The sequence below is a fragment of the Cucumis melo genome, chromosome 2 (assembly GCF_025177605.1).
Source record: "Cucumis melo cultivar AY chromosome 2, USDA_Cmelo_AY_1.0, whole genome shotgun sequence".
Classification (NCBI taxonomy): Eukaryota; Viridiplantae; Streptophyta; class Magnoliopsida; order Cucurbitales; family Cucurbitaceae; genus Cucumis; species Cucumis melo.
The window spans coordinates 15,817,238-15,838,812 of NC_066858.1; the positions used below are offsets into that span (position 1 = coordinate 15,817,238).

The following is a 21,575-nucleotide window of genomic DNA, read 5'->3' on the forward strand; positions in this document are numbered from 1 at the left end:
GTTCATCCTAAAAAAGTCCTACGACAATGCCCGGGACTCAGTTGTTTTTCTAGGGGCAAAAGTGATCTATCAACGGTTTCTTTGTTTTGTGTTCGTCTTATGCATTTCGAGCTTTGGGATTTAAACTCCAATTACTCTAGTCTACATTCCCTACATGCTCCGTTACACATTTCAACAAAGTATAGGTCAGGAAATGGGATCGTTGAAGGGAAGATTTAGGTGCAACCAAAAACGATCGTAAAGATGGACGATGTTTCCAACAAGTGCCGAAAGTCTGTCGAGCATGAAAAAACTGTTGGAAATGAATCTCCAGCAAAGAAAATGGTCCAATTGGACGAACTCTTAGAGTTCGTTTCAAAAAAAGTCCAACGACAATGCTCGGGACTCAGTTGTTTTTCTAGGGGTCAAAAGCGGTCAGTCAACTGTTTCTTTGTTATGTGTTGGTATTTGGCATTCCGAGCTTTGGGATTTAAACTCCAATTACTTTAGTCTACATTCCCGACATGCTCACTTACACATTTCAACAAATTATAGGTCGGGAAATGGGATCGTTGGAGGGAGGATTTAGGTGCATCCAAAAACGATCGAAAAGATTGGCGATGTTTCCAAAAAGTGACGAAACTCTGTCGAGCATGAAAAAACTATTGGAAATGAATTTTGAGTAAAGAAAATGGATCAAATGGACGAACTCCTGATGTTCGTCCCAAAACAAGTCCAACGACAATGCCGGGGACTCAATTTTTGTTATAGGGGTCAAAAATGGTTCGTCAACGGTTTCGTTATTGTGTTCGTATTAAGAATTTCGAGCTTAGCGATATAAACTCCAATTAATTTAGTCTACATTCCCGACATTGTCCGTTAGACATTTACACAAAGTAGAAGTCAGGAAACGCAGTCGTTGGATGGAGGATATAGGTGCAACGGACAACGATCGAAAAGATGAACGATGTTTCCAAAAAGTGGTGAAAGTTTGTCGAGTATGAAAAAACAATTGGAAATGCATTTCCAGCAAAGAAAATGGGCCAAGTGGATGAACTCCTGGTGTTCGTCCTAAAAAAAGTCCAATGACAAAGCCCGGGACTTAGTTTCTTTTCTACGGTTCAAAACTGGTATTTCAACGGTTTCTTTGTTTTGTGTTCATCTTAAGCATTTCGAGCTTACACAAATTAGAGGTCATTTACACAAATTAGAGGTCGGAAAGCGCGGTCGTTAGAGGGAGGATTTAGGTACATTTGAAAACGGTGGAAAAGATGGACGTTCTTTCCAAAATGTGGCAAAAGTCTGTCGAGCAGGAAAGAACTATTGGAAATGCATTTCCAGAAAAGAAAATGAGCCAAGTGGACGAACTCCTGGTGCTCGTCCCAAAAAAAGTCCAACGAAAATGTGCGAGACTCAGTATTTTTCTAGGGGTCAAAAATGGTTCGTCAACTGTTTCTTCATTTTGTGTTTGTATTAAGCATTTCGAGCTTACGGATATAAAGTACAATTAATTTAGTTTACATTCCCGACATGGTCGGTTACGCATTTACACAAAGTAGAGGTCGGGAAACGCGGTCGTTGGAGAGATGATTTAGGTGAATCCGAAAACGGTCGTAAAGATGGAAATGTTTCCAAAAAGTGGCGAAAATCTGTCGAGCATGAAAGAACTATTGGGAATGCATTTCCAGCAAAGAAAATGGGCCAAGTGGACGAACTCCTGGTGTTCGGTCCAAAAAAAGTCCAACAACATTTCAAGGGACTCAATTTTTTTTCTAGGGGTCAAAAGTGGTCCGTCAACGGTTTATTTGTTTTGTGTTCATATTAAGCATTTCCAGCTTAGGGATATAAACTCCAATTAATTTAGTCTACATTCTTGAGATGGTCCGTTAGACATTCACACAAAGTAGCGGTCGGGAAATGCGATCGTTGAAGGGAGGATTTAGGACCAACCGAAAACGATCGTAAAGATGGACGATGTTTTCAAAATGTGCCGAAAGTCTATCGAGCCTCAAAGAAAAATTGGAAATGCATATCCAGCAAAGAAAATGGGCCAAATGGACGAATTCTTGGTGTTTGTCCAAAAAAAAGTCCAACGACAATGCCCGGGACTCAGTTTTTCTTCTAGGGGCAAAAGTGATCTGTCAACGAATTCTTTGTTTTGTGTTCGTTTTAAGCATTTCGAGCTTAGGGATATAAACTCCAATTAATTTAGTCTACATTCCCGCCATTGTCCGTTGGACATTTAAACAAAGTAGAGGTCGGGAAACGCGGTCGTTGGAGAGAGGATTTAGGTGCAACCGAAAACTATTGTAAAGATGGACGATGTTTTCAAAAAGTGGCGAAAGTCTGTTGAGCGTGAAAATACTATTGATAATGCATTTCCAGCAAAGAAAATGGACCAAGTGGACGAATTCCTGGTGTTCGTCCCAAAAAAAGTCTAACGACAATGCCCGGGACAAATTCTTTTCTAGGGGTCAAAACTGGTCCGTCAACGGTTTCTTTGTTTTGTGTTCGTCTTAAGCATTTCGAGCTTTAGGATATAAACTCCAATTACTTTAGTCTACATTCCCGACATGGTCAGTTAGATATTTAGACAAAGTAGAGTTCGGGAAACGTGGTCATTGGAGGGATGATTTAGTTGCACACGAAATAGATCGTAAAAATGAACGATGTTTCCAAAAAGTGGCAAAATTCTGCCGAGCATGGAAAAAAAATTGGAAATGCATTTCCAGCATAGAAAATGGGCCAAGTGAACGAACTCTTGGTGTTCGTCCCAAAAGAAGTCGAACGACAATGCCCGAGACTCAGTTGTTTTTCTAGGGGTCTAAGGTGGTCCGTCAATGGTTTCTTTGTTTTGTGTTTGTCATAAGCATTTCGAGCTTAGGGATTTAAATTCCAATTACTTTAGACTATATTCCCGACATGATTCGTTACACATTTACACAAATTAGAGGACGAAAAATGCGGTCATTCGAGGGAAGATTTAGGTGCTTCAAAAAATGGTCGAAAAGATGGACGATGTTTCCACAAAGTGGCAAAAGTCTGTCAAGCATGAAAAACCTATTGGAAATGCATTTCGTAAAGGAAAATGAGTCAAGTGGATGAACTCCTGGTGTTCTTCATAAGCATTTCGAGCTTAGGTGCAACCGAAAACGATCGTAAAGATGGACGTGTTTCCAAAAAGTGGCAAAAGTCTGTCGAGCATGAAAAAACTATTGAAAATGCATTTCCAGCAAAGAAAATTGGGCAAGTGGATGAACTCCTGGTGTTCGTCCCAAAAAAAGTCCAACGACAATGCCTGGGACTCGGTTTCTTTTCTAGGGGTCAAAACTGGTCCATCAACGGTTTCTTTGTTTTGTGTTTGTCTTAAGCATTTTGAGCTTTAGGATATAAACTCGAATTACTTTCGTCTACTATCTTGACATGGTCCGTTAGACATTTGCACAAAGTAGAGGTCGGGAAATGAGGTCATTGGAGGGATGATTTAGGTGCAACCGAAAATGATCGTAAAGATGAATGGTGTTTCCAAAATGTGGCGAAATTCTACCGAGCATGGAAAAACGACAATGCCCGGGACTCAGTTGTTTTTGTAGGGGTCTAATGTGGTCCATCAATGGTTTCTTTGATTTGTGTTCGTCATAAGCATTTCGAGCTTAGGGATTTAAATTTCGATTACGTTAGTCTATATTCCCGACATGGTTCGTTAGACATTTACACAAATAAGAGGACAAAAAATACGGTCGTTGGAGGAAGGATTTAGGTGCATCCAAAAATGGTGGAAAAGATGGACGATGTTTCCAAAAAGTGGCGAAAGTCTGTCGAGCATGAAAGAACTATTGGCAATGCATTTCCAGCACAGAAACTGGGCCAAGTGGACGAACTCCTTGTGTTCGTCCCAAAAAAAGTCCAACGACATTTCCAGGGACTTAGTTTTTTTTCTAGGGGTCAAAAGTGGTCCGTCAACGGTTTCTTTGTTTTGTGTTCGTATTAAGCATTTCGACCTTAGGGATATAAAATCCAACTAATTTAGTCTACATTCCCGATTTGGTCCATTAGATTTTTAAACAAAGTAGATATCAGGAAACGCGGTCGTTGGTGGGAGGATTTAGGTGAAACGAAAATGATCGTAAAGATGGACGATGTTTTCAAAAAGAGTCGAAAGTCTGTCGAGCATCAAAGAACAATTGGATGCATATCCAGCAAAGAAAATGGGCCAAATGGACGAACTCCTGGTGTTCGTCCCAAAAAAAGTCTAACGACAATGCCCGGGACTCAGGTTCGTGAACGGTTTCTTTGTTTTGTGTTTGTCTTAAGCATTTTGAGCTTTGGAATTTAAACTCCAATTAATTTAGTCGACATTCCCGACATGGTTCGTTACACATTTCAACAAATTAGAGGTCGAAAAATGCGGTCGTTGGAGGGAGGATTTAGGTACATCCGAAAACGGTCGAAAAGATGGACGTTGTTTTCAAAAAGTGGCAAAAGTCTGTCGAGCATTAAAAAACTATTGGAAATGAATTTCTAGGAAAGAAAATGGGCCAAATGGACGAACTCCTGGTGTTCCTCCCAAAAAAAGTCCAACGACAATGCCCGGGACTAAGTTTCTTTTTTAGGGGTGAAAAATGGTCCGTCAACGGTTTCTTTGTTTTGTGTTCATCTTAAGCATTTCGAGCTTTGGGATTTAAACCCTAATTACTTTAGTCTACATTCTCGACATGGTCCGTTAGACATTTACAAAAATTAGAGGTCGAAAAACGCGGTCGTTGGAGGGAGGTTTTAGGTACATCCGAAATCGGTCGAAAAGATGGACGTTGTTTCCAAACAGTGACGAATATCTATCGAGCATGAAAAAACTATTGGAAATGCATTTCAAGCAAAGAAAATGGGCCAAGTGGAAGAACTCCTGGGGTTCGTCCCAAAAAAAGTCCAATGATAATGCCTAGGACTCAGTTTCTTTTATAGGGGTCAAAACTGGTTCGTCAAATATTTCTTTGTTTTGTGTTCGTCTTAAGCATTTCGAGATTTAGGATTTAAACTCCCATTATTTTAGTCTACATCCCCAACATGGTCTGTTAGACATTTACAAAAATTAGAAGTCGGAAAATGCGATCGTTGGAAGGAGGATTTACGTACATCCAAAAACAGTCGAAAAGATAGACGTTGTTTCCAAAAAGTGGCAAAAGTCTGTCGAGCATGAAAAAACTATTGGAAATTCATTTCAAGAAAAGAAAATGGGCCAAGTGGACGAACTCCTGGTGTTCGTCCGAAAAAAGTCCAACGACAATGCCTAGGACTCAGTTTCCTTTATAGGGGTCAAAACTGGTCCGTCAAATATTTTTTTGTTTTGTGTTCGTCTTAAGCATTTCGAGATTTGGGATTAAAACTCCATTTACTTTAGTCTACATCCTCGACATGGTCCATTAGACATTTACACAAATTAGAGTTCGGAAAACGCGATCGTTGGAGGGAGGATTTAGGTACATCCGAAAACGGTCGAAAAGATGGACGTTGTTTCCAAAAAGTGGCGAAAGTCTGTCGGGCATGAAAAACTATTGGAAATGCATTTCAAGCAAAGAAAATGGGCCTAGTGGATGAATTCCTGGTGTTCGTCCAAAAACTGTCCAACGACAATGCCTAGGACTCAGTTTCTTTTATAGGGTCAAAACTGGTCCGTCAAATATTTCTTTGTTTTGTGTTCGTCTTAAGCATTTCGTGCTTTGGGATTTAAACTCCATTTACTTTAGTCTACATCCCCGACATGGTCCGTTAGACATTTACACAAATTAGAGGACGGAAAACGCGGTCGTTGGTGGGAGGTTTAGGTACATCCGAAAACGGTCGAGAAGATGGACGTTGTTTCCAAACAGTGACGAAAGTCTGTCGAGCATGAAAAAACTATTGGAAATGCATTTCAAGCAAAGAAAATTGGCCAAGTGGAAGAACTCCTGAGGTTCGTCCCAAAAAAAGTCCAACGACAATGCCCAACACTAAGTTTCTTTTCTAAGAGTCAAAACTGCTCAGTCAACAGTTTCTTTGTTTTGTGTTCATCTTAAACATTTCGAGCTTTGCGATTTTAACTCCAATTACTTTAGTCTACATTCCCAACATGGTTCGTTAGACATTTACACAAATTAGAGGTCCAAAAACGCGGTCGTTGGAGGGAGGATTTAGGTACATCCAAAAACGATCGAAAAGATGGACGTTGTTTCCAAAAAGTGGCGAAAGTCTATCGAGCATGAAAAAACTATTGCAAAAGCATTTCAAGTAAAGAAAATGGACAAAGTGGAAGAACTCCTGGGGTTCATCCCAAAAAAAGTCCAATGATAATGCCTAGGACTCAGTTTCTTTTATAGGGGTCAAAACTGGTCCGTCAAATATTTCTTTGTTTTGTGTTCGTCTTAAGCATTTCGAGACTTGGGATTTAAATTCCAATTATTTTAGTCTACATCCCCAACATGGTCTGTTAGACATTTACACAAATTAGAAGTCGGAAAATGCGATCGTTGGAGGGAGGATTTACGTACATCCAAAAACGATCGAAAAGATGGACGTTGTTTCCAAAAAGTGGCGAAAGTCTGTCGAGCATGAAAAAACTATTGGAAATTCATTTCAAGAAAAGAAAATGGGCTAAGTGGATGAACTCCTGGTGTTCGTCCGAAAAAAGTCCAACGACAATGCCTAGGACTCAGTTTCTTTTATAGGGGTCAAAACTGGTTCGTCAAATATTTCTTTGTTTTGTGTTCGTCTTAAGCATTTCAAGATTTGGGATTTAAACTCCATTTACTTTAGTCTACATCCTCGACATGGTCCGTTAGACATTTACACAAATTAGAGGTCGGAAAACGCGGTCGTTGGAGGGAGGATTTAGGTACATCCGAAAACGGTCGAAAAGCTGGACGTTGTTTCCAAAATGTGGTGAAAGTGTGTCGAGCATGAAAAAACTATTGGAAATGCATTTCAAGCAAAGAAAATGGGCCAAGTGGGGGAACTCCTTGTGTTCGTCCCAAAAAAAGTCCAACGACAATGCCCGGGACTTAGTTTCTTTTCTAGGGGTCAAAACTGGTCCGTCAACACTTTCTTTGTTTGGTGTTCGCCTTAAGCATTCCAGGCTTTGGGATTTAAACTCCAATTAGTTTAGTCTACATTCCCGACATGGTCTATTAGAAATTTACACAAATTAGAGGTCAGAAAATGCGGTTGTTGGAGGGAGGATTTAGGTACATCCAAAAACGATCGAAAAAATGAACGTTGTTTCCAAAAAGTGGCGAAAGTCTTTAGAGCATGAAAAACCTATTGGAAATGCATTTCCAGCAAAGAAAATGGGCCAAGTGGACAAACTTCTGGTGTTCGTCCCAAAAAAGTCCAACAACAATGCCCGGGACTCAGTTTTTTTCTAGGGGTCAAAACTGGTCCGTCAACGGTTTTTTTGTTTTGTGATCGCCTTAAGCATTTCGAGCTTGGGGTTTTAATCTTCAATTACTTTAGTCTACATTTCCGACTTGGTTCTTTACACCTTTCAACAAATTATAGGTCGGGAAATGGGATTGTTGGACGGAGGATTTAGGCACATTCGAAAACGGTTGAAAAGATTTACGATGTTTCCATAAAAAAGGGAAAGTCTGCCGACAATGAAAAAACTATTGATAATGCAGTTTTAGCAAAGAAAATGGGCCATGTTGACGAACTTCTGGTGTTCGTCCCAAAAAAGTCCAATGACAATGCCCAGGACTCAGTTTTTTTAAAGGGATCAAAACTGGTCCGTCAATGGTTTCTTTGTTTTGTGTTCGTCATAAGCATTTCGAGCTAAGGGATATAAAGTCCAATTACTTTAGTCTAAATTCCCGACATTGTCCGTTAGACATGTAAACAAAATAGAGGTCGAGAAAACCATCGTTGGAGGTAGTATTTAGGTGCGTCCGAAAATGGTCGAAAAGATGGACGATGTTTCCAAAAAGTGGCGAAAGTCTGTCGAGAATGAAAAATTTATTGGAAATTTATTTCTAGTAAATAAAATGGGCCAAGTGGACGAACTTCTGGTGTTCGTCCCAAAAAGGTCCAACGACAATGCCCGGGACTCAATTTTTTTCTAGGGGTCAAAATTGGTCCGTCCGTGGTTTCTTTGTTTTGTGTTGGTCTTAAGCATTTCGAGCTTAGGGATATAAACTCCAATTACTTTAGTCTACATTCTTGACATGGTCCATTAGACATGTAAATAAATTAGAGGTCGAGAAAACAATCGTTAGAGGGAGTATTTAGGTTCATCCGAAAAGGGTCGAAAAGATAGACGATGTTTCCAAAAAGTGGCGAAAGTCTGTCGAGCATGAAAAATTTATTGGAAATGCATTTCCAGCAAAGAAAATGGGCCAAGTGGATGAACTTTTGGTGTTCGTCCCAAAAAAGTCCAACGACAATGCTTAAGACTCAATTTTTTTCTAGGGGTCAAAACTAGTCCATCAATAGTTTCTTTGTTTTGTGTTCGTCTTAAGAAATTTGAGTTTGGGTTTTAAACTCCAATTACTTTAGTCTACATTCCAAACTTGGTCCGTTACACTTTTCAATAAATTATAGGTCGGGAAATGGGATCGTTGGAGAGAGGATTTAGGTACATCCGAAAACGATCGAAAAGATGGACAATGTTTCCAAAAAGTGGATAAAGTCTGTCGACCATGAAAAATTTATTGGAAATGCATTTCCAGCAAAGAAAATGGGCCAAGTGGACGAACTCCTGGTGTTCGTCTCAAAACAGTCCAATGACAATGCCCGGGACTCAGTTTTTTTCTAAGGGTCAAAACTGGTCTGTCAACGGTTTCTTTCTTTTGTGTTCGTCATAGGCATTTCGAGCTTAGGGATATAAACTCCAATTACTTTAGTCTACATTTCCGACATGGTCCGTTAGACATGTAAACAAATAAGAGGTGGAGAAAACGATCGTTGGAGTGAGTATTTAGGTGCATCCGAAAACGGTCGAAAAGATGGACGATGTTTCAGAAAAGTGGTGAAAGTCTGTCGAGCATGAAAAATTTATTGGAAATTCATTTCAAGCAAAGAGAATGGGCCAAGTGAATGAACTCCATGTGTTCATCCCAAAAAAGTCCAACGACAATGCCCGGGACTCAATTTTTTTCTAGGGGTCAAAACTGGTCCGACAATGGTTTCTTTGTTTTGTGTTCGTCTTAAGCCTTTCAAGGTTTGGGTTTTACACTCCAATTACTTTAGTGTACATTCCCGACATGGTCTGTTAGACATGTACACAAATTAGAGGTCGAAAAAACGATCGTTGGAGGGAGTATTTAGGTTCATCCGAAAACGGTCGAAAAGATGGACGATGTTTCCAAAAAGTGGCGAAAGTTTGTCAAGCATGAAAAAGCTATTGGAAATGCATTTCCAGCAAAGAAAATGGGTCAAGTGGACGAACTCAAGGTGTTCATCCTTAAAAAAGTCCAACGACAATGCCTGGGACTCAGTTTTTTTCTAGGGTTCAAAACGGGTCCATCAATAATTTCTTTGTTTTGTGTTCATCTTAAGCATTTCGAGTTTAAGTTGTAAACTCCAATTACTTGAGTCTACATTTGCGACTTGGTCCATTAAACTTTTCAATAAATTATAGGTCGGGAAATGGGATCGTTGGAGGGAGGATTTAGGTACATCCAACAACGATCGAAAGGATGGACGATGTTTCCAAAAAGAGGCGAAAGTCTGTCGAGCATAAAAAACTATTGGAAATGCATTTCCAGCAAAGAAAATGGGCCAAGTGGACGAAATCCTTGCGTTCGTCCCAAAAAAAAGTCCAACGACAAATCCCGAGACTCAATTTTTTCTCAAGGGGTCAAAAGTAGTCCGTCAACGGTTTCTTTGTTTTGTGTTTGTCTTAAGCATTTCGAGTTTGGGTTTTAAAATCCAATTATTTTAGTCTACATTCCGAACTTGGTCCGTTACACATTTCCACAAATTATAGGTCGGGAAATGGGATCGTTGGAGGCAGGATTTAGGCACATCCGAAAACGGTTGAAAAGATGGACAATGTTTCCAAAAAGTGCCGAAAGCCTGTCGAGCATGAAAAAACTATTGGAAATGCAGTTCCAGCAAAGAAAATGGGCTACGTGGACGAACTCCTTGTGTTCGCCCCAAGAAAAAAACCAAAGATAATGCCCGGGACTCAGTTTGTTTTCTAGGGGTCAAAACTTGTCCCTCAACGGTTTCTTTGTTTTGTGTTCGTCTTAAGCATTTCGAGCTTTTGAGTTTTAAACTCCAATTACTTTAGTCTACATTCCTGACTTGGTCAGTTACACATTTCAACAAAATATAGGTCGGAAAATGGGATCGTTGGACGGAGGATTTAGGCACATTCGAAAACAGTCGAAAAGATGGACGATGTTTCCAAAAAGTGGCGAAAGTCTGTCGAGCATGAAAAAACTATTGGTAATGCAGTTCCAGCAAAGAAAATGGGCCAAGTGAAGGAACTTTTGGTTTTCGTCCCAAAAAAGTCCAACGACAAATCCCGAGACTCAGTTTTTTCTCAAGGGGTCAAAACTAGTCCGTAAATGGTTTCTTTGTTTCATGTTTGTCTTAAGCATTTCGAGTTTGAGTTTTAAACTCTAATTACTTTACTCTACATTCCCGACTTGGTCCGTTACACATTTTAACAAATTATAGGTCGGGAAATGGGATCGTTGAAGGGAGGATTTAGGTACATCCAACAACGATCGAGAAGATGGACTATGTTTCGAAAAAGTGGCGAAAGTCTGTCGAGCATCGAAAAAACTATTGGTAATGCAGTTCTAGCAAACAAAATGGGCCAAGTGAACGAAGTTTTGGTGTTCCTCCCGAATAAAGTCCAACGAAAAATCCCGAGACTCAGTTTTTCTCAAAGGTTCAAAACTAGTTCGGCAATAGTTTCTTTGTTTCATGTTCGTCTTAAGCATTTCGAGTTTGAGTTTTAAACTCCAATTACTTTACTCTACATTCCCGACTTGGTCCGTTACACATTTCAACAAATTATAGGTCGGGAAATGGGATCGTTGGAGGGAGGATTTAGGTACATCCAACAACGATCGAGAAGATGGACGATGTTTCCAAAAAGTGGCGAAACTCTGTCTAGCATCAAAAAAACTATTGGTAATGCAGTTCCAACAAAGAAAATGGACCAAGTGAACGAACTTTTGGTGTTCGTCCCAAAGAAAGTCCAAGGACAAATCCCAAGACTCATTTTTTTCTCAAGGGGTCAAAACTAGTCCGTCAATTGTTTCTTTGTTTTGTGTTCGTCTTAAGAATTTTGGGTTTGGGTTTTAAACTCCAATTACTTTACTCTACATTCCCGACTTGGTCCGTTACACATTTCAACAAATTATAGGTCGGGAAATGGGATCGTTGGAGGGAGGATTTAGGTACATCTAACAACGATCAAGAAGACGGACGATATTTTCAAAAAGTGGCGAAAGTCTGTCGAGCATAAAAAAAACTATTCGTAATGAAGTTCCAGCAAAGAAAATGGACCAAGTGAACAAACTTCTGGTGTTCGTCCAAAATAAAGTCCAACCACAAATCTCGAGACTCAGTTTTTTCTCAAGGGGTCAAAACTAGTCCGTCAATGGTTTCTTTGTTTTGTGTTCGTCTTAAAAATTTCGAGTTTGGGTTTTAAACTCCAATTACTTTACTCTACATTCCCGACTTGGTCCGTCAACGGTTTCCTTGTTTTGTCACTACTACAGAAACTGACTCTCTTGACGGTTTTAAATTGTCAAGAATGAGTATTCTTGACGGTTTCAAAATCGTCCTTGAATCCAATATCAAGAAAGGCCATTTTCTTGATGGTTTTAAAAAGTGTCAAGAATTGGTATCGTTGACATTTTATAACAGTCAAATATTCAATTTTTCGTGACAATTGAGAACCGTCAAGAGAATACGTTTTTATGACCGTTTAGAACTGTCAAGAATGAGATGATGACGCCCAAAAACTGTCAAGAATACGAATATTCATGACGTTTTAAAACCGTCAAGACATTTTAAAACGGTCAAGAGTGCATTTTTCATGACATTTAGAAACCGTCAAGAGTTCATTTTTAATGACATTTAATAATCGTCAAGAGTACTCTTTTCATGACATTTTGGAACCGTCAAGAGTTCTTTTTAATGACATTTTAGAACCGTCAAGAATATTGTTATTTATGACATTTGCAAACCATCAAGAAATGTATTGTTAATGACGTTTCAAAACCGTCAAGAAATTTTTCATTTTTTTTAATTGTAATTTATTTTATATTATTCTTCCTGTATTATGCTCTCGTTGGTCTAAAATTTCATCTACATATAAATGACAAATATACATCAAATAGCAACTAAACATCATCCATTCAATATCATTTCCAAAACTTTGCATCATATTCATATATCATTTACAAAACCAATATATATATAAACAATTTCAACAAATTTCCATGAACTTAACTAAACATCATCTAATTAACTAACCTAGCCCAAAAGTATATCATCCCCATACATAAACTTTCATGATGGCAACCCCCTACATATGAACAGTTCACCTATCAACAATTCACCTAAACTGTAATCCTTTACAAAGTCTCAAAAGTATATCAATCAACCCCTCCCCTCCATATGAACATTTCAAAAAATCAGCCACAAAAAATAAAGTTAATTTCCTTTTTCAGAGATGACAAATAAGTCCTAGATCATATGTACGAACCCAAAAACTCTACCAACTCAACCCGCACCTCATCTAACTCGGCTTGTGAGTATGATTTTCTTGTATCAATCTGTAGACATGCAAAATAAATGAATTAGTATTCATGAAAACTATTATACGTACAAAAGAAATAGTTTGATATATAACATACCGAATCCGAGATGACAATGCTTCCCTTATTTACAATTTCTCTCATATACTTCATGACATAGTATCCACACGTAGTGCTCCCGACTTGTAGTGGACACTATAAAAATAATAAATTAGAATAACTGACTAGTCTTAATTACTAGTAATCTACAAAATACAATTGAATTTAAATATTTATACTTGCCTTTATTGTTCGCCATAAAGTTTGTTTCCTGCTTTTATTAATGTTCTTTTGCGAGTGAAATATCGCTATTGCTCTGTTTTTCCAAGATAAGATTGCACATATCTTAGAATATTGTACATTGCATTAGAATTAACAGCACTACGTGATATAAAAGATTAAACTTACGTGTCGGTTACATATCTTGTAGATGCTTTTGATGTCGTCCTTAGCGAGTCAAGGTAAAACACTGTATCCTCATACGCATTTATAGCAAGCAGTGTCCAATGACCCCTAATTATACAAAAATGTAAGTACTATTTCATTGTCAATGCAACCAATACACTAACTAAACTTACCCGGGATTAGAAGGAGCAAGAACTACTTGGTTTGGTTTTGACACCATCAATCTACTACACAAGTTTCGAATTCGAGATTCTTGTGTGTTTCCAGAAGAGATTAGGGACGGATCTACGAAGACATACTGCATATTTTCTTTCGAACCAATAACAGATGAATACAAGTACCTACAAAATATATAAACTCGTAAAGGAGATACATAAATTTAGATGCAAAGGAATGAAATTGACTTACATCATATAGGCCACCAAATGTAAACGTTTTCACGTCGTTCATGTTATAAAGATCAACGATATCCTCTCGAAGCACATAAGTCTTTCGACTAATGCCAAAAAGGTCAGCGGGTAGTGAAAAAGTGATGCTGAAATTTTTCTCCATTAACTTCTCAGCATATCTGAGAGTCAACTTCAACGCTAATGGCAAAGTTGATGTCGATTCACATACAACTTCTTTTTTTGTAGGCATTTTTATTAAGTCCCTCTCCTAATTCAAGAACATCCAAATTCAGTAAGACGTACAATATTAGACATTCGAGTTTAATAGTGGATTACATACCTTCAAGACGTCCAACTCTGGTTCATTCATCTTCATCACCTCCTTCCCTTTCTTTTCCTTCTGTTTTGGTTTGTCCAACGATTCCACTTCTTTTCTCTTACCCTTCTCTTCAATCCCCTCTAATATTATTGGCCTTGAATAACTCCCATGAGCAGACAATGGTGTAGATAAGTTCGAGCAAATTTGTGCCTCTAATTCACTAACTCACCTACGGAGTTCTTCATTCTCAACTAAAATGTTCGCCTCATCTTTTGATGTTTTCTTAACTGAATGAAAGTACGTTGTTGGAATAACGTATCCACCAACCCCATGCACACGACCATTGTGCTCTTTTGTACCCAATGCTTGGGTTAACACATCATTCGAACAGTGTCTATTCACAGACGATGAATCTGTATTCATTGATATCTCATCCTAAAAAGATAGCAAAATTAATGTAAGTTATAGAAATGATTGCTTATGTAATGGATAATTGAAATGTGTGATTTACATATAATGACTTACTATTTTATGGAAGACTTGTTGAATGTCGTCGTTGTCGTACTGTCCTTGTTTGTTAACTCAAGCTTTCTTCCACATTTTAGCTCGATCAACATAAACTTCATTTGAACCCTCCTTCTTCATTCGAGAACATGGAGTTCAAGTGGTAAACAAATTACCTTGTATTACATTTTAGGTATAAAGCAAACTTACAAGAAACAAACAACAAACTTTCAACTTTTTATGCAACCCCTTACAAGAAACAAACAACTCCCCCCCCCCCCCCAAAATGACATAGTCATACAATAATCCTAGTTACAACTTTTTATGCAACCCTTTACAAGAAACAAACAACAAACTTACAACTTTTTATGCAACCCTTTACAAGAAACCAACAACAAACTTACAACTTTTTATGCAACCCTTTACAAGAAACAAACAACAAACTTACAACTTTTTATGCAACCCTTTACAAGAAACAAACAACAAACTTACAACTTTTTATGCAACCCTTTACAAGAAAGAAACAACCCCCCCCCCCCCCCCCCCTTTACAAGAAACAAACAAACTTACACCACACAAGCAAAAAGGAGTATTACACCAGATATCAAACCAGACATCCCAAATTCTATAAGGTTTCTTCGGCAATAAAGAAAGAACAAACTACAAAAATGGGAGTTTCCTCCTTAAACATTTAAACATCTTACCATTTCCTCCTTAAGATTGGCATACCCTTTCCTTGAGATTCTATGATTGTATTTTTCTTCGATCGTCTATCTTGTTGTAATTGTCTTTTTTCCTATATCCAAATGTATTTGTTAATGAGAAAGTAGCAAATATTATTCCGAATGATTTTCATGTATAAAATTTATTCATACCTGAAATGTCTCGAATAACCTTGACCTTACAAACTCTTCCCAGTGATTTTGCTCAATGAAGGAATACTTTTCAGGTGGAACTTGAAGCAATTGTGGTTCATCTTTATGCGGCATGATGTATTTCGTTGTTAGCCAGTTCTTAAACTGACGAAACGAAATACCTGCAGTTTGGAGAACTTTTTTCCTATATCTTGGATCAATGACGAATGCAGCCTAAATAATTAAAAGTACTTAATCAAGTGTCCATACAACAAGAACATTATCAAAAATAATAAGGACATTAAATTTATATATACCTCAACTATAGTGAATATCTTATATTTCAGTTCTGCAGGCACACTTTTCCAAGACATATATGTGATAGGGACATGATAATGGGTTGCAGACCCTATGAAAGACTTTAACTTCGCTCCATTCTCACCAATAGGTGCTCCGTCTTCATTGTACCTCACCACCTTCTCGTCTCCCAAACTTCTAATGCGAGTTATATCAATCATAATAGTAGGTCCTCGTCGTCGCTTCAACTCTTTTGGGGTTTCTTCAACTGTTGCATTCAACTCACCGACACCAACTTCATCATTAAGATCGTCCATATTATATTATGCGAAGCTGTCAATCAAAATGAAGAAAAAAATTATCATGATATACAAATTTTAAACAATAAATAATGAAATAAGATAAATGAACATAATAAACTTATGGTCTACTTGTTTGAAATTGTGAACACACCATTATAATATTATGTAGGTATCCATGTGCCTTCACAATCTGACCTTACGTACGTTGAGACATTTTCATCCAAATCATTGTTTAAATAGACATCTGACATATGATTGGGTATTCCTTCACATCGGAGTATTGTATCACCAAGTTCATCGTCATTATATCTATCTTAAAAGTATCTTTGTGGTGGAGTGAGTACAACTAACCATCTAACATCACTTGGATCCTCAACATAAAACACTTGCTTTGCTTGGCTTGCTAGTATAAATGAGTCTGACTTGTGTCATACTCTATTTAAATCAACTAAAGTATAACCAAGTTCATCGATCCGAACACCACCACTATTCTGAACCCAATCGCATTTAAACACCGGAACATTAAACGTATTATAATTGAGTTTCCATATCTCTTGTATCACTCCATAGAATGGCATATCTCAAATGACGAGATTTTTATCTTTAGAACTAGACACTTGCATTGTTTTTGCAACTAAACTAACTCCACTATTTTGTACACTTCGATCCTTCTTAGAAGATTTTGTGTGATAGCGACATCCGTTTATTGCATAACCACTATATGTAATAACAAAAGGATGAGGGCCATGAGCAATCCACCTTAAGTTATCTGAAACTCCACTATTTCCAACTTCAAGCTCAGTTGATACCTACCACAAGAATTATTATTTCAAGTTCAATACATAATATGTATAACTAAATTACAAAGTTCAACACTGTACCTCTTCTTGTAACCAATGTATAAAAGTTCGATTATGTTCTCTTGAAGCCATTTCTAATTTTTAGACTTGTTCGGATATTATAGTTGCAAAGTCTTCATATGTTTTCTTTGTAGTCATCATTCAAACATTCTAATATAGTTAGATTTAATTATATAAAAGTGCATGAAAGAATGAAGAAATCAATGAATAAACTTACTCCATATATGATTGAACATCAATTGTATTTTCAACACATATCGATGAGCTTGACGTAGAAGTTCTTGTTCAGGTTTGAATGGAACCCCCATGGACAACGACCTACCAATGTTTGAAGTGTCTAAATGGTCTTGTAACTTGCGAGTCTCAAGCCCAACGGGATCCACTCCAGATAAGAAATCAGAACAAAATTCAATAGCTTCTTCTATCAAATAACTTTCGGCAATACAACCTTCTGGACGATATCTATTCCTCACAGAGTTTTTGATGAATTTCATGAATCTTTCAAAGGGATACATCCATCGAAGATATATAGGTTCACAAAGTTTTACTTCCCTAACTATGTGTACTGTGAGATGAATCATGATTGTGAAAAATGAAGGGGGAAAATACTTTTCAAATAAACACAATGTTACCACAATATCTTCTTCCAACTTGTCTAATTGTTGCGCATCTAACACCTTGTTGCATACATAATTGAAAAAGATGCACAACCTAGTTATAACATAACGAAGATGTTTCGGTAGCACCAATCTTATCGCAATGGGAAACAACTGTTGTGTGAGCACATGACAATCATGAGATTTTAAACTATTAAGTTTTAAATCCGTCATTGACACAAGGTTTCTAATATTGGAAGAGTAACCTTTGGGAACCTTTATTCTTGACAAAGTCTTCAAAACACATCGTTTTTCTTCCTTTGTAAGAGTATAACACGCAGGAGGAATGAATATTTTCTTCTCACTACTAATAGGGGCAAGCTCCGGTCGAAGTTTTAGATCAACTAAATCACATATAGCATTCAACCCATCCTTACATTTACCAAGAATATCAAGAAGCGTACCTAAGATATTCATGCAAACATTTTTTTTGATGTGCATCACATCTAAACAATGTCTAACATGAAGATCTTTCCAATATGGCAACTCAAAAAAGGAAGATAACATATTCCAACAAATCTTTTCACTTCTGTTCATCGATAGGTTCTTATGGATCTTATTTCCTTTAGGAGATTCAAGATCTTTCAATTTCAAGTACACATCCTCCCCAGAAAGTGGTTCTGAAATTGTACCAAGTTCTTTTTTACCGTTGAATGACTTTTTTTGTCGTCGGTACAGATGATCGCGTGCTAGAAATCTTCGATGTCCTAGGTATGCTATTTTCTTCCCTTGTCGTAACCTTATAGAATTTGTATTATCTCCACAAATTGGGTATGCCTTATACCCTTTAACACAACATCCATTGAGGTTACCATATGCAGGAAAATCATTGATTGTCCACAACAAAACCGACCTTAAGTTGAATACTTCTTCTCGATAAGCATCATAACATTCAACACCATTTTCCCATAAAAGTTTTAAGTCTTCAATTAGTGGTGCTAAATATGTGCCTATATCATCTCCTAGTTGTTTTGGCCCTGAAATTAGCATTAAGAGCATTATGTACTTTCTTTTCATACACAACCATGGTGGAAGATTATAAATAACCATCACTATTGGCCAACAACTGTATTTAGAACTCATGTCACCATGAGGATTTACTCCATCGGCTGACAATGCTAAACGAAGATTTCTAGGTTTGGAACCAAAGTCTGGCCATTTAAAGTCTACTAACTTCTATGCTGGAGAGTCCGCTGGATGTCGTAACTTACCATCATCAATTCTTTCACTAGCATGCCAAGTCAGGTTTTCAGCACATTCAATACTCCTAAATAGCCTTTTGAATCGTGGAATGGGTGGGAAGTACCATATCACTTTTGAGGGAATTTGCTTTCTCTCTTCATTTCTATCCTTAACGTTTTTCCACCTCGATTGACCACATTCAGGACATTCTGTTGCATTAGCAAATTCTTTCCTATAGAGACAACAATTATTAGGACATGCATGAATCTTTTCATATTCCATTCCTAATGCACCTAATTTTTTCTTTGCTTCGTACAATGAATTTGGGAGTTCATTGGTATTTGGTAGAATTTCCTTCAAAGTTTTAAGTAATTCTCAAAAACTGATATCACTCCATCCATATCTAACTTTTAAATTATACAATTTAACTAGAGTAGACAACTTGGTGTACTTTTTACATCCTTCATACAATGGTTTTTCAACATCAATAAGCAACTTCTCAAATCCATTTGGGTCTTTTGAATACTCCTTGTGAGCAACTTCAATCATTTCTTTTACACTTCCAACATCATTCTCTTCACATGTATGTGTGTCTAACTTTGAAGATTCTCCATAGAAAGATGAGTTAGGAAGTGCTTCACCATGCCAAAACCAAATTTTATAACTTTCATCAATACCATTAACATATAAATGATCTCTAACATCCTTTCTACTATGCTTTTCACAATTCCCACATTTCAAACAAGGACAACAAATGTAGGAGATACTTGTATTCGAAAATCCAAATTTGATGAAAATTTCCACACCCAACTCATATTCTTTGGATAATCTACTTTTATGCATCCATGATTTATCCATAATTGTAAATCTATTGACAAATAAAGTAAATTAAATTAGTTCAAAAAGTCTTGTTGAGATAATATAAAGAGAAGAAATATGGAGATTGAACAAACATTCGCTTAATAAGACTAACTTTCCACCAACTAACCAAATAAAGAAAATAAATTCCTAGATAACATTAGGTTTCTTCAAGCCCCCATAAAAAAATTTTCCCCAATGAAACAAACAAAGAAAATAAGGTTCCACTACTACAAAAAATGACTCTCTTCACACAAATGTGTCAGACTTCAACTCTTAACTTTATTTCCGGCATTTCATGAAACAGTTTAAGAGCATATAGAGAACATTAACATTAACAACAACCTACAATGTTTTGGTTATCACAAAGAATATGACATTCTTCCTCAGGCCAAGAGATGAATTTAAATTGAAAAATTGATATCACAATCCATAAGAAAACATGAATATTGTAATGCTACCAGAATTCTCTAACCATCATCAACCATAGAAAGCGGAACCCAACACTCAATTTTGTCTTGTTCATTATGCTTCAAATTAACACAACCAATGAATATCCAAGTTAAGGCCAAAGTACCATAAAAAATACCTAATCGAATATCCAAGTTAACACTCAATTTGTCACGAAAAAGATGATTAAAAAATACCTAATCGTCGTTCGGTGTTGGGCGAGCAATGGAGCAGGGGAGAGGCGTTTGGCGAGCAGGGGAGTGGTGTTCGACGAGCAGGGCAGCAGCGTTCGGCCAGCAGGGGAGCGGCGTGACGTTCGGCAACAATGGCGTCCGTTCGGCAATCGTTGGACAATCTTTCGCCAACCGTTCGACAGGTGTTCCGCAAGCGTTCGACGAGCAGGTATTCGACAGCAGGCGTCTGACGAGGAGGCGTTCGGTGAAGAGGCGTTCCGCAAGCAGTCGTTTGGGCGAGAAGCAACGTTCGGGGCATTTTGGATGGGTGTGAAAATCGGGTTGCCGTCGGGAGGGAGTATGAAATTTGAGTTGTGTGTGGAGGGAAAGGGAAAAAGTAAAAAGAGAAGGGGAAATGTAGGTTTTTTTTATAAAACGTTTTAAAAATGTCAAGAATGTAGAATAAACAACTTGACGGTTTCAAAACGTCAAGAAAGAATTGCATATGACTTGACGTTTCAAAACCGTCAAGAATTCTGTAAATTTCCTTTCCTCCGCCTTTTAATCAAAATTCTTGATGGTTTTCCCATTAAACCGCCCTTTTCTTGACGGTTTTTCAAGAAACCATCAAGAAAAGAAAAAATCAACCGTCAAGAAAGGGTCTTTTTCTAGTAGTGTGTGTTTATCTTCAGCATTTCGAGCTTTGGGTTTTAAACTCCAATTACTTTAGTCTACATTCCCGACTAGGTCCGTTACACATTTCAACACATTATAGTTTGGAAAATGGGATCGTTGGAGGGAGGATTTAAGCACATCAAAAAACGATCGAAAAGATGGACGATGTTTCCAAAAAGTGGTGAAAGTCTGTCGAGCATGAAAAAACTATTGGTAATGCAACTCCAACATAGAAAATGGGCCAAGTGAACGAACTTTTGGTGTTCGTCCCAAAAAAAGTTCAACGACAATCAGTTTTTTCTCAAGGGGTCAAAACTAGTCCGTCACCGGTTTCTTTCTTTTGTGTTCGTCTCAAGCATTTCGAGCTTTGGGTTTTAAACTCCAATTATTTTAGTCTACATTCCCGACTTGGTCCGTTCCATATTTCAACAAATTATAGGTCGGGAAATGGGACCGTTGGAGGAAGGATTAGGTAGATCTGAAAACGATCGAAAAGATGGACAATGTTTCCAAAAAGTGCCGAAAGTCTGTCGAGCATGAAAAGACTATTGGAAATGCAGTTCCAGCAAAGAAAATGGGCCAAGTGGACGAACTCTTGGTGTTCGTCCCAAAAGAAGTCCAACGACAATGCCCGAGACTCAGTTATTTTTCTAGGGGTCAAAATTGGTCCGTCAATAGTTTCTTTGTTTTGTGTTCGTCTTAAGCATTTCGAGCTTTTGTGTTTTAAACTACAATTACTTTAGTCTACATTTTCGACTTGGTCATTTACACATTTCAACAAATTATAGGTCGGAAAAAGGGATCGTTGGAGGGAGGATTTAGGTGCATCCGAAAACGGTCGAAAAGTTGGACGATGTTTCTAAAAAAGTTGCGAAAGTCTG

The 21,575-nt window shown here is 37.7% G+C and overlaps 2 protein-coding genes across 3 annotated transcripts in view; both read right to left on the minus strand.

The window, feature by feature from the left end:
• LOC127148241 (uncharacterized) overlaps positions 1–21,575 on the minus strand; it is a 60,234-nt gene that overhangs the window by 10,927 nt on the left and 27,732 nt on the right. The gene's annotated exons all lie outside the window — the stretch shown is intronic.
• Positions 12,419–14,586, minus strand: LOC127148242 (uncharacterized). Its single transcript, XM_051081636.1, has 8 exons — positions 14,409–14,586; positions 13,905–14,318; positions 13,584–13,832; positions 13,349–13,516; positions 13,179–13,283; positions 13,014–13,086; positions 12,831–12,926; positions 12,419–12,749 (listed from the first exon to the last, which is right to left on the minus strand). Exons 3-8 carry the CDS (start codon positions 13,586–13,588, stop codon positions 12,666–12,668), a joined length of 531 nt encoding a protein of 176 aa, XP_050937593.1. The 5' UTR covers positions 13,589–13,832; positions 13,905–14,318; positions 14,409–14,586; the 3' UTR covers positions 12,419–12,665.

What these genes read in the sequence shown, in the direction of transcription:
- LOC127148242 (XM_051081636.1), bottom strand. An exon ending in CTTGCTCCTTCTAATCCCGG is followed by an intron (nt 13,284 to 13,348) that starts GTAAGTTTAGTT and finishes TTGTATAATTAG; the next exon opens with GGGTCATTGGACACTGCTTG. An exon ending in CTTTATGGCGAACAATAAAG is followed by an intron (nt 12,927 to 13,013) that starts GCAAGTATAAAT and finishes TTATTTTTATAG; the next exon opens with TGTCCACTACAAGTCGGGAG.